Source organism: Panthera pardus, unplaced genomic scaffold (assembly GCF_024362965.1).
Source record: "Panthera pardus isolate Hobbes unplaced genomic scaffold, ASM2436296v1 HiC_scaffold_7, whole genome shotgun sequence".
Lineage (NCBI taxonomy): Eukaryota > Metazoa > Chordata > Mammalia > Carnivora > Felidae > Panthera > Panthera pardus.
In genome coordinates, this window is record NW_026527002.1 from 33,586,588 (window position 1) to 33,604,863 (window position 18,276).

The 18,276-nt window shown below is 36.1% G+C and overlaps 1 protein-coding gene across 1 annotated transcript; it reads right to left on the bottom strand.

The window, feature by feature from the left end:
* Nucleotides 1-227: 227 nt before the first annotated feature.
* On the bottom strand, nucleotides 228-12,652 carry SLC7A13 (solute carrier family 7 member 13). Its single transcript, XM_019453391.2, is given in 5 exon segments — nucleotides 228-807; nucleotides 3,126-3,487; nucleotides 7,531-7,662; nucleotides 11,964-12,489; nucleotides 12,491-12,652. Coding segments are annotated over 5 exon segments (1,440 nt in total). The 3' UTR covers nucleotides 228-549.
* Nucleotides 12,653-18,276: the final 5,624 nt, after the last annotated feature.

The window sequence follows — 18,276 nt, forward strand, 5'->3', positions numbered from 1 at the left end:
TGAGCCACTCAGGCGTCCCTTGATAAGTCACATTTTAATCAAATGAAAACATAGTAAACTTGTTCTTCGAAAGCATCTCAGAATTTAGAAGAAGGAGTACAAAAGAAAATAAACTAAAAACTCATGCTTCAAATAGCTTTTAGGTTGAAAAAATACAAATAGGGAAAAGCTAATCAGACAAATGGGGTTATTCTTTTATCTTCAGCACCAATGTAAGGACTCAGGAATGAAGACGAGAACGCTTTTTTATTTTAATTGTTAACTTTTATCACAAAATCACCACAAATTCAGCAGTAAAGGGTGGGTGCAGAAAAAAATGGAAGAAAGGGGGAAATATCATCAATGTATCAAACCATGCAAACCAAAACAGAGCTTTGGCTTTACACAACAATTTTTGTGTGATTTTTAAAACTAAGTACTATCATGGGCACTTATTTATACACTATCTCATTCAAGAAAGAAAGTTACCATGGGCATTTCATCATTAATGTTCCATAATGTGCTTGATTTTTTTTTTTTAATTTGGGAGTGCTTTTAAAAGGCTACTTTTTAAAAAGTTTGTACTTCTGACATCTGTTCTTCAGCCACATCAGGGATGCAAATATTAAACAGCAATTGTAAATGACATGTCATTTTCTCAAACCAAACCAACCTCAATTTGAGATATATTAAAGGTATGTAAAATAGAAGTCCACTGAGAACAAAGAGGCACACATAAATATAATGCATATGTGGAGACTTCACCAAAGGGACCAAAACCAAGTATAGGCTGATGGCCATTGTTACCAAAGGTAATGGAAAAAACACCTGAAAAAAAAATTCAAAAAATAAAATTAGATGTGAAAACCTATATAAAGTACTGCATATTTATATAAACAAAAATAAGATATAAGTGAATGAAAGAAAATGGGTTAAATTATCTGAGTTTAGAATGTTGAAGACTCTCAACGTCAAGGCAATGGTTGAAGGGAATGAACATCTAGTGTTTGCCTGTTCATGAGTGGAAATAATCATGATCATTGGCTAGTAAGATAACCATCTTCTGATCTAGGCAGCATGAATTCATTAAAAGGGAGTTCCTAAAGCTCAGAAAGTCACAATTTTCCCAAGAAAATATCTCAAGGCAATAAGAAAGTCATATCAAAAACACAGAATATCCCTAGGCACTCTGTTATTCAGGCAGATATTAACAGGTAAATATTATGACTTTGTAGGCTCAGTACATTAAAAAAAATTCAAAACAAAAACTTTGGCCAAGACAATTCTACTTTTGGTGGGTTTTTGTTTTTGTTTTTGTTTTAGCCAAAAAACTTGAAGCCCTATTCTTGGTACCTGCTTTGCATTAGGATTGTTAAGGGTCCTGCACCAATATTACCCAACCTAGGGAGCAAATTCAATAGGCAGTCACTTTTGATATATATCTTTAATAAATAGATATGAATCTATATCCCCAAAATATAACATAGCTATATTCATATTTATGAAACCCTTTAATTAAAAGATCATTCCCTTAGGGACTTAATTAAAAATTGCTTCTTGGGGCACCTGGCTGCCTCCGTCAGTAGAGCATGCAACACTTGATCTCACGGTGGTAAGTTCAAGCCCCAAGTTGGGCATAGAGCTTACATTAAAAAAATAAATAAATAAAAAAATTTAAAAAAAAAAGAATCTCCTCCTAATTTGTAAAACACCCCTAGGAAAGATGAAAGATAATTTGTCATCTCACAACTCAGTATCAATTATCAGATAACTGAGGGAAAAGAGCATTCATGTGGCATTCAAGACAAATGTTAATTACTTATACTTGTGGTTGCCCTTGCCTTCTTTTTAATGCAAACATGTATCAAATAATGATATAAACCATAATAACTATCAATGTCAGACTCTGGATTGTTTGCATGTCTTAGCTCATTTAATATATTCCACATTCCTAGGAGGTAGGCGTTATTTATTCCCATTTGAGACCTGAAGACACTGAGGATCAGAGATTAAAGAACAAAATGATCCCTCCTTCCCCATGTATTTTTTTTTTGAACACCTTCTGGAGGCCACCATATGGCAATAATCATACTATGAATTTTGGTTCACCTGACTGTTCAGATAGATTATACCCTGCCTAAGGGCAGAAGCCAAGTCTTACTCCTTTTTGCACCCAGAATACTTAGTAAGGTGCTTAAAATATAGTTGCTTTCAATAACTGATACTCAAATACGCAACAGTTAGGGGATGGCTGGATGGAAGAAGTAGAAGGGAGGATGGAAAAGGAAGGTTGGTTGTAAGTCATTGGAACATTGCTTTCTTTCTCCCTGTGTTCTTTATTAAATTGTTTATAGTATATATTTCTTATATTTATTTGTATGTTCTAAAAGGCAAACACTCCAAAGGGACTGCCTAGATTTCAATCTTGACTCTACCACGCAGTGTGAGGTTGGGCAAGTAACAACTTTTCTAAACCTGTTTCCTCATCTGTAAAATGGGGATAAGAGTAGTATCTGCCTTTGGTATTACTGAGAGGATTAAATGTGATAATCCAAGAAAAGCTTTTAACATGAAGCCTAGCTCACCAAGACTATTCTGATAATCAGAGCATCAAGGTCACTTTTCTCCAATAGTATCACTACACTGCCAAGTTTTTGTTTATTTTCTTTCCTACCATTAAAGGGCTCTCCTGTAAAACTCCTCCTCATCCAAAATGAAAGTAAGTTTAAAAGAAGTAAAGTGGAACAGATGGAATTTGTTGGTGATCAAATTAAGTTAGGTCGATGTTTCAGGACAGGAGATGTTATCACTTGCCTCTTCTATTTCCCACCTGCTAAATCTGACCCTGACTGTACAAGATACCAGTGTGCATAGGTAGCTACATTAGTAAATTAAATAGTCTCTGGTCAAAAGACTCATAATGATCTGCCTCACCACCCAGAGGTTTATCTTTCTCTCTAGTAAACCTAATGGAACCCAAGAGATTTTAAACTGAGTAAAATCTACCCAATAAAAACTAAGACCAGATTACCTTTATGGGCTTCACAATTTGTTACTAATAAAAAGACCTACCCATATATGTTCTGAATATAGTCTTGAAACATGGTTACACCCAGTATATTTTATTTCACATGGAAAAAAATTACCTTGTAAGGTCTAGGTAGATTTGGCTCCTGGTATCTCAGTTTTAGTATTCCTATCATTGATAATACAGACCAAATAAAAACTACAAAATAAAGATAGTTTATCAGGTCAGTGAGGTTTGTTGAGACAATGGCAATTGATGCCATGGTGACAAGTACTAGCACAGATATAAATGGAGAGGAGTGAATATTAAGCATATTAAATAGCAAAGGCAGTTGGCCCTCTTGGCCAGCCATATATGTTACTCTTGATGATTCAAGTACATTAGCCAGAAGGTTGCTAAATATTGAGGCAGAAACACCAAAAGGAATAACCCATGTTAATGAGGGGATTACTCTATCAGTCCACGTGATAGCCACAGCATCTGCAGAAAAATAAGAACACACAAAAGACAATGTATTAAAAATAAGAAATTAATGATAAACCTTTAAAGATTATCTCTAAATGAAAGCAGGAAATTCAAAAGGGAATTAAGAAAGTTAAATTTTGTTTAATTTCATTATTTACTTTACATGTACCTAACACCATTTGCATGTGTCCATTTTAGCCCTATCACACTGTATCATAAATGGTTACCATCTCATGCATCATCCCCAAGAGACCAGAAACTTCACTTCTTGAGGTCAAGTATCATTCATTTCTTTACTAGAAAGGCTTGTACTTCAATAAGTCTCAGAAATGTTTAAGTTTTCAATAATAATTGTGAAATGAAAGGTTGAATTGATGATTGCATGCTTATTTTCTAAAACTACAGAGTGCTAAGAGTTGCAATCAGAGTAAAAAAAAAAAAAAAAAGCAACATTGCTGACACAGGAATGAGCCTTACAAAGCCCCCATGTTGTGGTGCAATTTTAAATACTTAATAGGAATTTAAAAATCAACCCTGTAGACAGAGAAAACAAATTACACACAGATTAAAACACTCAAGACATTTGGGTGCTTGTCTAAACTATAGACCAGTGGTTCGCAATGGGAAGTGATTTTGCTCCTCAGGGATCTTTTGGCAATATCTGGAGGCATATTTTGGTTGTCACAACTGAAGAGGTTGTGAAGAGATCTTCTATTATAAACACTAACTCGTTACAAGTCAGTAGATTAAAAAAGGTGCCAGTGAAGAAATGCACCCACTGCCTATGAGAAACTGAGTCCAATTCATATTATGTAGACATAAGGTAGGACAGATCATTTAGACACAGAGAACAAAGGTCTCAGTCTTTCAGTGGAATGAGCACACGAAGACCTAGTGTCCTTGGCAGTCATGCTCTGGGGCGTTGCTCTGGGGCAGATGTTGCCTCTATGGCATCAACATAATGGCTTATAACAAATAGTAAAACTTGTTCAAAATGACAAAATTAAATTATCATCAATGGTCCTTGTTCTTAAAAATATTTATTTTTGAACCCATTTTAAACAGCCTTAAGTGCGTGCCTACTTCAGCAGCACATATATTAAACAGCCTTAAATGCTATTGTCACTTCTCTCTTTAGTGCTATTCTACAATGTTGGGTCTTGTTTTAAAGTATTTCCTGTCTCACGTATTGTTCATTTCAAATAAAGTATTATTAGTTGTTCCTCCTGGACACCCACACCTCCACACATTTTCCATTTTCAAACACATATCAGAAATACTTATTTCTGGTAGTAAAGTCCTCATTTCCTGGTCTTTATTTCCTGTCATGCATTCTACAAACCCGGTTATAATTAGAGGAGGTTCTAGTTCAACTCTGCTACATAATCTTTATCTTTATTCCACAACTAATTTTTTTCTTTTTTTATTCTCTTCTTCATGTCATTTATTTTCTTTTATAATTGTATTATATATGCTTTTGGTAAGAAGTAAAATAAATAGCACTGAAGCACATAAAGTAAAAAGTAAATGTCCCTCTCCTCACCAATCCTTCATTCATGCACCCCAGATGTAACTACTGTTAGTATCTTTTTGGATATGCCTTCAGAAAGTTTCTATGCCTATATAAGCATTCATGCAAGGGGTGTGTGTGTGTGTGTGTGTGTGTGTGTGTGTGTAGGCACACTTAGGCTTGATTTTTTTACTTTCCAATATATCTTGATCATATTGGTACATATGCATCCATCTAGCTATTTTAAAGAATGCTCAATATTCTATTATATAACTGTAAGTTAAATTAGTTACCAATTGGTGGATTTTTTAAATTTATTTAACATTTATTTATTTTTGAGAGATAGAGAGACAGAGCATGAGTGGGGGATGGGCAGAGATCGAGGGAGACACAGAATCTGAAACAGTCTTCAGGCTCTGAGCTGTCAGCACAGAGCTGGATGCAGGGCTTGAACCCACAAACCACGAGATCATGACCTGAGCCAAAGTCGAACGTGTAACTGACTGAGCCACCCAGGTGCCCCTGCACACACCTCATTCTAGAAACATCCTTCCCACTGTGTTGTAAAACTTATTTAAAATTATGCCCATTTTTTTTCTAAGAGAACAATCAGCAAAGAAGCAGGTCAGAGCTCTAACACTGATCAAAAAAAAAACAATACATGATTAATAGCACTGGTTCTTTCTCCATATAAACCACAGAATCTAATATGTATCACAGCTTGGTATAATTTTTTTCAGTGTTCATCAAAGAAAATGTAGCATCCAATTCACACCACATCTTAGATACTCTATATTCCTCTGGAACTTTTCATGTCTTTTAAACACACTCATTTGATTGAAAACACTCCTTAATCCTTACATTTCCTTAATTTAGAAATCTATTTCTTTCACTTATAATTTATTTATTTCACTATATAAATTATACAGTTCATTAAAGAAAAATTGGGAAATCCAGGAAAGAACCAAGCAAAAATCACCCACAATATCATTCCAACAGATCTCCACCATTAACTATATACTTTCTGTTTTATATCATAATATAGATCCTGCTTTTCCATCACTGTTACATTATAAACATTGTCCCTTTACTTTAAGTATTTACAACAATATGGTCTTTGAAAAAACTCAGAATGGGCCTATTATTTGGATTTCGCTAAATTTTTTATTTATTTCAAATTTATTGGATACTTTGGTGATCTTTAATTTTTTGCCCTCATATGTAATGCTATGATGGTCGTTCCTATACATACGTTTTTAATGTATAGCTCTAATTATTTTCTTAACTTAAATTCCTAATACAATAGAAGATAGATATTTGAATTCCAGAAAATTATTACAGGATCTAAACAAGGTCTGAGGATTATACGCCTAGAAGAGTAAGCATTAAAAACCAAATTACAAGTAACTATAGTCAAAACACTTCATTGGTCTTCCTTCATGGGACTTCCACACGTGTGGAACAATTGTGCCACCCATAAAATTGCTGCAACTATTAGGACACCTCAGAGAAGATAATCATAATTTTTTAACAATGAGTGTGACCAGAGAAATGATAGTCATAACCAATGCCAGATTCAATGAACCATAACATCTGGGTCACCTGGGCAACACCTGACCACACCCTAATTAATTTTATAAATTTATTCTCTGCATAATCAAAGTAGTTAATAAATCACTACTTGTTCTTATCTAACTTAGCCTTTGGTTTGTTCCCACAAATACTCAAAATCTTGATCATATCTAGTTTACATGTCCCTAAGACAACTAGAGCATTGTGAATCAATACTGATACCATTCAGGCAGATTCCTGAATGGCAGTAACACAAGAATCAAGGCAAAGTGTGTTAAGACTTTTTATTAAACCTCTCTTAGATTTACCTCCAGTGCCTCAAAGATTTATCAAACAGTAATAGCTACTCAAAAGAGATTATTCCTAAAGGTACTGGATGATAGTTTATATCGGAAGTTTATGTCATATTTCCAATATGTTCAGGACCCCTTTGCCACCATAAACTTTAGAGTAATTTATAATAAACATTATTATATTACATATTAATACTATTAATTATATCCAGTAATTGACCCTAACTTCTACCCTTTTAACTGCTAATGTCCCACATTTCAAGTTTATCATTCTTTATATCACCTAGAAGAATATTTAGAAAATCATTGTTGTAAAAGTTACGGGCTTTTTTGTAAAAGTTTTAACAGACCTAAGCACTGATTGTATGGTGTCACTCTGGTGAGGAAAGATCATGAAAGGGATACAGATATTTTGAACCTAGTCTGCATCATATATCAGCATTATGGATATTTTTCCATATCATCAGAAACATGGTTTTCCATAGTATCATGCTTAAATCTAAAACTCTTTCCTAAGCCAAATCATATTCTTTGGCCCCTTCAATATTTTGAAAATTACAAGGTGACTCTATATAAAATAATGAAAAGCAAACAGTAGTCTGACTGGTAAAGTGATACTTACTTATACTAAATGGACTAGAACTGTCATTATTATTTATTGCCTTAGTCACTTGCATACAAACCTGAAGAAAGAATTTCCCTGGGTGTCAGAACAGTCAGGTAGGAAATGTTAACCAGCAGATAAATGATAGTTACCAGAGGTAACGCAGTAAATATGCATCTTGGGATTGTCTTTCTGGGTTTCTTCAGCTCCCCTATAACATATAAAAGAGAAAAATAACAAGTGGTAAAAAATTATGTCTTAAATTTATCTTTAAAACTGCTTCCTGCATTACCAATGGGGCTGAATTCTTCCTATCCACTCTGGCGACTATCACACTTATTCATACACATAGGCACAAACACATTGATGAACTGCTACACACCTATCTCCTTTCTTGGATGATCTTGGTGTTAAGTGTAAAAAGGGGGAAATTTTCTTCCTTTTCCTTATAGATGATAACATTTCTGAAGAAAGTCACAAGAATGAAAATCAAAGATGAGTCCATAAGACCCTGTATAGGTTTGGAGACTACCTGTGTCTTCAGCCTTATCTGTTAGGTACAAGGCACTTAATCTGGGTAGTGGAATACGATAGTGAGCAAAAACAAACATAAAGTCTAACCTCAAGAAGAGCTATATACAAATTAAATAATCATATAAATAAAAGTTATAATAGTGACTGTGGTAACTGTCCATATGAAAAGAAATACAGGGCTATGAAAATATATAACATGATAATTTGATGGTGCCCTGTGCTATCTGTGTCATAGGCCTACAGGTTTCAGTTTTTCAAAAATGTCATGCCCCCTATACCCATACTCTCATGTGGAATGTTCTTTCCTTTCCTAGTTGCCTGGTTTACCCTTACTCTTATTTTAGATTTCAGCAAAATTATAACTTGGGAACATAGGAGAGGAAGCTCTCCTCGGCTGGCAAAATTGTCCTATTATACATTCTCACAGCAGGGCGCCTGGGTGACTCAGTCAGTTAAGCGTCCAACTGTGGCTCAGGTCATGATCTCATGGCTCTTGTGAGTTTGAGCCCTGCATTGGGGTCTCTGCTGTCACCACAGGAGCCTACTTTGGATCCTCTGTCCCCCTCTCTCTCTGGCCCTCCCCTGCTTGCTCTCTCTCTCTCTCTCTCAAACAATAAACATTAAAAAAAAAGAAAATGGACATTCTCATAGCATATATGTAAAAAGTAAAAGAGTAAATCATAAATTCTCTTTCCCTGTAGGATCTTTGCCTTCCCTTTATGTCAGTATTAAGTGCAAAAAAGAAAAGGTCATGATTTAGCATCATAGATAATGGATTTTCTAAGACAATCTTATTCTCAAATATTGTTCCATTTGTCACATTGTTTTCCCAAATTTTGCCATTCTCTGAGAATTATCCCTGACATAAATAATTGAGCATTATAGTTCTGTGTATATAATGTGACCCTATGTCCTGGCTGCTGGTGAGAGAACCAAGTAAGACCTCTGACTCACTGGAAGCCAATCGTTGTCACTACACAAGAAGATTCCTCTCAAGAATTTGAGCCAAATGTTGACAAAACTGAGAGAATCAGGAAAAAAAGCATCATAATGGTGGCAAAAAGAAGAAAGGTGACTGATAGATCTAGTTTTTAAGTCCTAGAGCTTCCCTATCTCCTGTTGCTCCTGAAGATTGATTACTCAGGTCTTCCTTAAAATACAGCATTATTCTTCCAGCAGGTTCCTCTTTTATTGTTTAAGCCACTGTGTGTGGGTTTCTGTTACTCAAAGCCAAATCCCTCTGGTTAATAACTATCTATCCTTCAATATATGTCAAATCTGTTTCATCTGTATCTGCCCAGGGGTGGAATATAATGCCCATGATATATAATAATATGAACTGCTTAAGCACTTAAAGAGTAAAGAATTAGAAAGTTCTCATTTAAATGCTGCCTGAACCATTTACTAGGTGTGGCCTTCTGGACAATTTATTGACTGCTAAGTTTTCAATTTCCTGACCTGTATTTTGGGGAGAATGGAAAATATAGAGACAATAAAATTCCAATCAAATGCCTAGCACTCAATAAGTTATTAATGACTATGGTTATTAGTCAAAGATTTTGAACAAGCAAAAAGGCAACTTTTAGGATTAACTATACTTTCCTCTGGGCCTTTTACTCTTTCTTATTGTGTATCAGATTTATAGAGAGAAGGTAAGGAATATAACATAACATAACATAACATAACATAACATAACATAACATAATTCAAAGTTATTATGGCCAGACAGTGAATATCCTTAGTCTTGAACTTAGAAGTAGATGTTCCTACAGTGTGCTAAGTCAGCTGCCTATGTATCATCTTTTTACAGGTAAAAGAGTTACTTAGAGCTTAGCTGTATTTAAAGTTTATTAAGTGAATTAACATCCCAGCATACACTGAAATTCCTTCACCTTTGTTTACTGCCAGCTGCTTGTGAAGAATTCTATAATAGTTTATAGGTAAGTAAATTTTGTGAATCATTTTCAGCAGAGAAAAATTATCCAGCAGTGAAACATCTCTGGCAATGGAACAAGATGAATAAAATCAAAACCAGAGATATCTCTTCTATCCTTATAAGAGAGAGAAAGATGAAGTGAGACACAGAAAGGGAAAGTTGAGCTAATTATCCTAGTCTTTTCAATTGCAGTGGCACATTTAATCACAAACTGCTTAAGACAGTAATCTCATCCCATAGCTTCCTTTTCTCAATACTTCACATTTTAACTCAATGCAGACTGACTTTCCTCTTGTATCCAAAGTTCACCAATGATTTCTTAGTGAAATGGCTTCTGCTCAATCCTCATACTCCTCAACTTCTGGAAGCACTTCACCATGTTGATTACACCCTCTTCCTGGAACATGTAGTGATTTTCTTTTATAATTCTCTAAACCTCCTCTGACTTCTTCATTGCATCTTCTTTCTCCACCTACCCTCTAAATTTGGACTTCTCCAGTCATCTGTCTCCACTCCTATGTCATTTTGTTCTACTTCTCTTTATATGCTTCCCTTAGTAATCATATCTATTATCCAGCCCATCAGATGGAAACCATTTTTAAGTCACCCAAAGTTACGTGCTCTGTCTTATACGCACCTTCATACTTCTGGTCTCCACAGCCTCACTCATTTATTTTTACTGGTGGACTTTTTTGAGTTCAGTGAAAGTTGCCACCTTTTTGATGACACAGCTAAAGGTGATTTTACCATCTACTGAATTCTCATAGTAGTCATACTGTTCCCCCTTAAAACCACTTATTAAATACTATCATGCTGTTACTTATAAGCACAAAATCATAGTGATTTTAAGTCATAATGACCATTTTTTGGATGGAGAAAAAAAAAAAAAGTAAGTCCAGACAGGTAAAGATACCTGCCACAGTTCATAAGTGCTACAGGTCAGACCAAAATCTAGATTTTACCTCTTCCATTAGACTTTAGCCTCTTTAGGATAAAGCGTCCATATTACTCATCTTAAGGCACTACTACAGGGCTTCAAAAATAGTCAGTGTTTAATAAGATATTTGCTGACCAAATTATTTAATGAGTAATGGACACATTAGTGACTCGGGGTCCTAAGATTAAAGGAAATATCACATGTGTTTTAAGAGTAGAACCCACTTCACATTGAAAGGTTAAGGAAAAGAACTGGTAAAAAGGTTGAAGTTGAAAAAAATTAATAAATGGGGAAGATCCCTTAGGAGGTGAGAGGGAAAGGATAGAATTCAAGGGAAGAGACTGATTTTATTTTATTTTTTATTTTTTATTTTGTAATGTTTATTTATTTTTGAGAGAGAGAGAAACAGTCCAAATACAGAGGGGCAGAGAGAGAGGGAGACACAGATTCTGAAGCAGGCTCCAGGCTCCAAGCGGTCAGCACAGAGCCCAACGCAGGGCTCAAACTCTGAACTGAACTGCGAGATGACCTGAGCCTAAGTCAGACACTCAAACAACCGAGCGACCCAGTCACCCTGAGACTGCATTTTAAAAATGCAGAGAGAAATCTTCTGTCTTGACACTGAAGGAAAGAGCATTAAATCCAGCCTCAGAGTAATTTAGTCCATCTATGATTCTCTTCTCTTTAAAAGTACTTCAGAGCATAAGTATGTCACACCCACTCACAACACAAACACAGTCTGGCATTGGATCATTTCTGGATTCACAGTTTCATGGGAGGGGACTATTTCCACAATCCCAGAATTCATCCGTTAACAGAAAGGAAACTAGATTGACATGGAGATCCCATATTTATGGCCCCAGAAAAGAAAGTGGAAAAAAAGAAGTCATTCAATAAAATAAGCACCTTTGAATGAAGGGGGGAAAACATTAAGACTGGGTGATAAGTGCAAGACTGCCATATTCTGACTCAATTTAGTAAGAATAAACATTGAATCATCATGTATTTAAAGTAAAACTCAAAATATACAAAAAGAAAGTACATTTCACATTGCATGCAGTAAGTCATGACTTGAGATTTTCTTTCTCAATGAATTGTTAATTACCTGCTATATATGTAAAACATCCCCCGCCTGAAAACGCAAAATATCCTTGGAAAATGGCTTCTATAAACTCAGAAGCTTCTGGAAAATCAGTATCAAAAGAGTTCTGGAATCTTTCTACATTCTCCTTCCTTCCTCTCACCAGCAGCATGACTCCACTCAGGGAAATAAGGCCGAGTATAGCCATTTTCAGCACTAGACTGGCTGTCTGAAGCCAAGTCACCTCTTTCACACCACGAGAATTCAGAATTCCCACGGTCCACAATACGGCTAGCGCCAGACATTTCTTTGGCAGCTTTGGAGCAGAGCAGCTGGGATAAAAAGGCTCGATGCTGTACTCGGCGAGGAGTAAGGCTTGGCTGGCAGCTAACCCTGGTCCCAGAAACAAGCTTGTCCAGAGATTCAGGAAAGAGATTAAGTTGCCGAAACATCTTTTGAGAAAATAGTAGTGAGCTCCACTGCGTGGGAAGGTTATATCTATCTCTGCTGAGCAGAGAGTGGTCATCATGGACAACAGGGCACAGGGCACAGACAGTCCAAATACACAGGGAGAGCCCCACATTCATGCAAGAGTATTTCAGTACCCCTTTGGGGGCCACAAAAATTCCTGTCCCAATTACATTAGTGATTAAAAAACTTGTGCCCCAGCAATATCCAAATATTCTCTTGAGTTGTATCTTCTCTTTATCCATTGTAATTGAGGTATTTTTTTAAATATAAAAATGTATATAAATTATAATTTCTGAATTTTCCTGCCCATCGTGCTGAAAAGGATATTCATGGATTCTCTGAATTAAAACAGTCCTGTCCTTTTTGTTCCACCTTGTTAAATAGAGCCTATTTTCAATCATTAACAAAATATATGCGATGCATCCAAGTAAAATAGTGTGAAGTTACTTGGAAGTGTTTACTTTGACTTCCTTCTTAATTATTATCAAAATAATACATTCAGATGGAAAAAAAGGAATTTCAAAAAACAGGGTATTACAAAAACAAAAACAAAAACAAAAAAAAACCAAAACAGGGTTTCTTGCTCTACTTCACTCTTTCCCAAATACATTTCCAGTTCTTCCCTCTGGAAACAATAATTCATGTATGGTTTTAGTTCTTTTTGGTAGTTACATCCATAACTCTAAATAATATGAGAAGACTTTTATTCTTAAATAACTCAACTTTAGAAAGCATCTAATGATTTCCTCCCAGAAACATGGAGGAATTAGCTCACTTACTTTCCTATTACTTAATCTATTTCCTCTTCCTCCCATTTTTAATCATCAGGCTCTCAAGATACAAAGTATTTACCTTTCATCAGGCTCATGGAAGCCAATTAACAAGGTAGGAAAGTGAAATACCCTGCAAGACAAGACTGTCCTTTAAACAGCCGTCATTCTGGTAGCCTGGGTCATATTCAGAACAATGTGAACAGGAAATACAGGAGAAAGCCTGACCCCACAAACAGAAGGATGGAAATTTCTGAATATCTGAGCAAGGCCTGGGCCTTAGTAGCTCTTAAGTATATTGACAATGCAAAGCATTGTTCTGAGTATCTCCAAAGTCTTATGAGCTTGGGGCACACCCCCAGCCTTGGAAGTAAATTATTTCCCAATTATCCTTTAAGAGTAAATGAAAATGAAATTGTTTATGTTTTTGCTTTGGTTGTAGCTATTTTCTGGCAGATTGCATCCAAGAAAATCCACTGATAACACTGTACAGATCTCAATAAACATGACCAGGTCCCCTCCCAAATGAAACCATGCCTCTAATCCCATATAAGAGAGCAAAGACCTGGGAGTGAGGGAAGGAGACCAGAAAGTTTACCCTAAGAGAGAAGCAAAGAATGAGAAGTAAACCAGACACAGAGAGACAAGTACTACATGATTTCACTTATATAAGGTATCTAAAATAGCCAAATTTGTAAAACCAAAGACTGGAATGGTGGTTACCAGAGGCTGAGGGAGAAATGCAGAGTTATTAAGCAATAGTCAATGTTTAAGCTAAATAAAATGAATAAACTCTAAAGATCTGCTGTACCACTATGGTCAACAATAATGTACACTGAAAATTTGTTAAGGGGATAGATCCCATATTAATTGCTCTTATCATAATAAACTATTTTTTTAAGTAAAATACAATTTAACTCATGGGGGGAAAAACACAAAGTAGAAATAGGAGGCAGAGTTAGCCAATGTCCTGCCCATCAATATCCCACCTACCTATTGTTTTAAGAAGAGGCAGTGAGGGAATCCATTACCCATGACCTGAATCTCACAGCAGGAAAATAAGATCCAAGGAAGAACCATGGCCTCCAAATAGGAGTGTGGTAGCTCTGCAGTATGTCACTTTGGCTAACCTGAACTACATTTCCCAAATTTCTCAGTTAGAATAGACCATCGGGACAATTCTTCTATGAGATTTGAAGTACACAAGTGTAATAGCAGTTATTTTGATAGTTCATATTGACAAGGAACCCCTCCTTGACCAAACTTTAATCAGGCTCTGTTGAGCCCTCTTCTCAACTAAGCTGCCTCCCTGGCCTGTTCAGCATAGTTTAGAAGAATGCCCACACCCTTGATATCTAATCAAGTTCCTCTTAGTTATCTTCCATCCACTGACACCCTCATTCTGCCTATAGGCAGAATCCTCAGCTGTCTTTGCTATATTTGGAGTTAGGCTCAGTTCTAGACTGAAGTCTCTCTTTTCCCTATATAATCTTGAATATAATCTGTCCTGCCATTTTTTAAAAAATTTTATTTTTAAGTAATCTCTACATCCAATGTGGGTCTCGAACTCACAACCCTGAGGTCAAGAGTTGCATGTTCCATGGACGGACCCAGCCAGGTGGCCCTGTCCTGCCATTTTTAATAAGCATTTTGTGCAATTTTTCTGTTACCACTTACATTGTCTTCTATACAATGGCCTACCCCTTTACTGTAATTATAATGTAACTGCTGGCTTACTTCATTGGTGAGATGATGACCAAGCCTTCAAGGGCTCCACCTTCACCAAGATCTTCTTTCAGCTTCACCACCTTCAGGTGTGTGTTTAGCTCCGTGATGAAGGACCCCAACTTCTGCAGTATAGCCACACCATCAAGGTTAGTGGTAATGAGAACTGACACAGATTTCAGTCTGTTCTCGTGGGCTCCAACTCATGCCTGTACATTCCCGCCTGTCCTTGTTTTCCTCTACTTTTACACTCATTATTCCTTTTGGATTACTTGAACTTTAACTTTCCCAGCAGCTCCCACAACTGCATAAAGTCAGATCTCCATAACAAATAAATCCTTGTAATTATATGGATATGTGATTAGATAGAGATAGAGATTCAGATATAGACACAGCTAAAGATAGAGAGATAAATAGATACAGATGTACATGTAGATAAACAAAGATATAGATATAGATGTTCTAGTGATTCTGTTGCTTTGATTGATACAAAGAGCAAAAGCTATGCTATCTCATGCATTCCTGGAGTCCTACAGTATTCAGGTATGTTTGTGATTCTAAAAATGAGGAATGTAAAACAAGAGACTTGGTCTGGGTCTCTTTTGGTTTTCTCAGGACTATCAGAGATTCTCCAAACTCAAGAGAAGCACTCTCTAAACAGTACCCCTGGTCTGGGGGGGTGGGGTTGGGGGGGTGGATGCACTTGAAAATTCTATGTGGAGCTACTACATCAAAAGGGAAAATGTGCACATCATCCAATATTAGGCTCACTGACATCACTCTTGCAGTGCCCAAAGGAGTGTCTTACACACACACACACACACACTATATATATATATATATATATATATATATATATATATATATATAAGCTCAGCCATTGAATAGAAACTCTAGAAGGCTAATGAGAAACTGCCATGCTTGTGCCCTCTTACACATAACTTAAGAAACAGGAGACTGAGAACAGCAGAGGAGACATTTTGAAGAACATTCAATTTTACAGTGACATGCCACCCTGAATGACTTACAGCTTGTCTTTATTGTTCTTTCTCTATAATTGATCCACTAAGAGAAGATCTGTCATATGACAGATCAAAAGGTGTCAGTCTTATTGAGTGTATATCATTAACTCAATTGTACAGATATGCAAAAAAAAGGCTTATAGAAGTTAAGGAATATGTCCAATTCATGTGCTTCCAGTCCTATCTTATTCCACAGTTCATGATAGTAATGTCTAAAGTATACTTTTTGTAGTCCTGACTTAAATATAAATATGATATTGGGGTGTCTGCATGGCTCAGTCGGTTAAGCTTCCGACTTCGGCTCACATCATAATCTCATGGCTCACGAGTTTGAGTCCCGTGTCTGGCTCCATGCTGACAGCCACACAGCCTGCTTTGGATCTTCTGTCTCCCTCTCACTTCCCTTCCCCACTCATTCTCAATCTCTCTCTCTCTCTCAAATAAATAAATATGATATAACATATATTTTATATATATAATAAAAATGATATATATATATGTATATATATTTGTCAAAATCAACCTTTTCTTTAGTTTAGAAACTAATCCAAGATTTGTAACAATCTGAGGAGAATTTATTCAGGAAAAACATCTGAACTTTGTGGATTTTTTAACTTGGCCTACTCCCATCCTATGGAGGCCAGAAGCAATGGGATGACATATTTGAAGTACCAGGGGTTTGAGGGGAAGACCATCAACCAAGAATTCTACATCCAGCAAAATATTCTGCAAAATTGTGGGAAAAATTAAGATACTCCACTGTAAACAAAAGCTAAAGGAATTCACAACCATCACTTCTGTCCTAATGGGAGTCTTTTCAGTCTAAAATGAAAAAACACTACAGGGTAATTGAAATCCACATAAAGAAATAGAGTATCAGTAAGGTAACTACATAGATAAATATAAAAAAAATACAAATGAAATTTTTGTAGCTTTTTTCTTCTCCTGTCTGATTTAGAAGACACCTGTATAAAGCAATTAATATAAACCTGTGTTGACGGTCCTATAATGTATAAAGATATAATTTGTATAATGATAATATCACATAGAAGGGAGGGAATGGAGCTGTATTAAAGCAAATTTCTGTATACTATTGAAATTAAGTTAATATTAATCTAAGCTAGATTACTTTAAATTGGGAGGCTAGCTATAATGCCCCAGGTAACCACTAAGAAAATAACTTTAAGAAAAGAGTAAAAGAAGCACGGTGTGACCCTGGTATCTGAGCAAGGGTGGAGTAGGGTGAACTGACCTCACAGTTTCCTTCTCTCCTCTTCTCGTGGGGCCAGCTTGAGCTTCATCACTTTCAAAGGTCCGGTGAATGGAGCCTAAATCATGGAGCCCAGGAGAGCAACAATGGAGCAAAGACCATGGGAGAGGTTGTAGGGTAGCAAGTGTTCAGTATCCCCATGTCCAAGCCCACCACAGGTCTTCCAAGCATATAGCTCTGGCTATTTCCCAGTGCCAGGGACCTTTGCAGGGCACTGACCCAGAGGATGGTTGTGACTCGCCTGATGTGCTACACCCACAGATGCCTGGTAAAATATTTTTTAAAAAGGTGGGAGGAGGGAATTTAAATCGTACACTTGAAAATAGCTATTTAACACAACAAAAGGCAGTAATGGAGGAACATAGGGATAAAAAAGACATACAGAAAACAAAACAAGGGGTGCCTGGGTGGCTCAGTCGGTTAAGCATCTGACTTCACCTCAGGTCATGATCTTACAGTTTGTTAGTTTGAGCCCCGCGTGGGGCTCTGTGTTGACAGCTCAGAGCCTGGAGCCTTCTTCGGATTCTGTGTCTCCTTCTCTCTCTGCCCCTCCACAACTTGTGCTCTGTCTCTCTATGTCTCTCTATAAATAAATAAATGTAAGAAAAACATTTTTTAAAATACAAAACAAAACAAATAATGAAATGGAGGGCATAGATCCTACATTATGGGTAGTACATTAAATGTAAAGAATTAAATGCCCTGATCCAAAATGCAGAAACAAGTAGAATGGATTAATAATAATTAAAAAAAAACCCATGATCCAATTATATATAAAAAACACCTTATATTAAAAAAAATAGGTTAAAAGTAAAAAGATAGAAAAAAACCATGTAATAGTAACAGTACCCAAAATAAGAGGTGAAGAGCTATAATAATAAACAGATGTTGAGAAAAAGTTGTTACTAGACAGAAAAGACATTTTACAATGATAGATGAATCCACTTAGTAGAAACAAATAATAAACTATATACACCTAACAACTGAGTCGCAAATATATGAAACTAAAATTGACAGAATTAGAGGTAGAAACAGAAAATTCACTGATAGTTGTAGCGTTCAATACTCTGCTTTCAAAA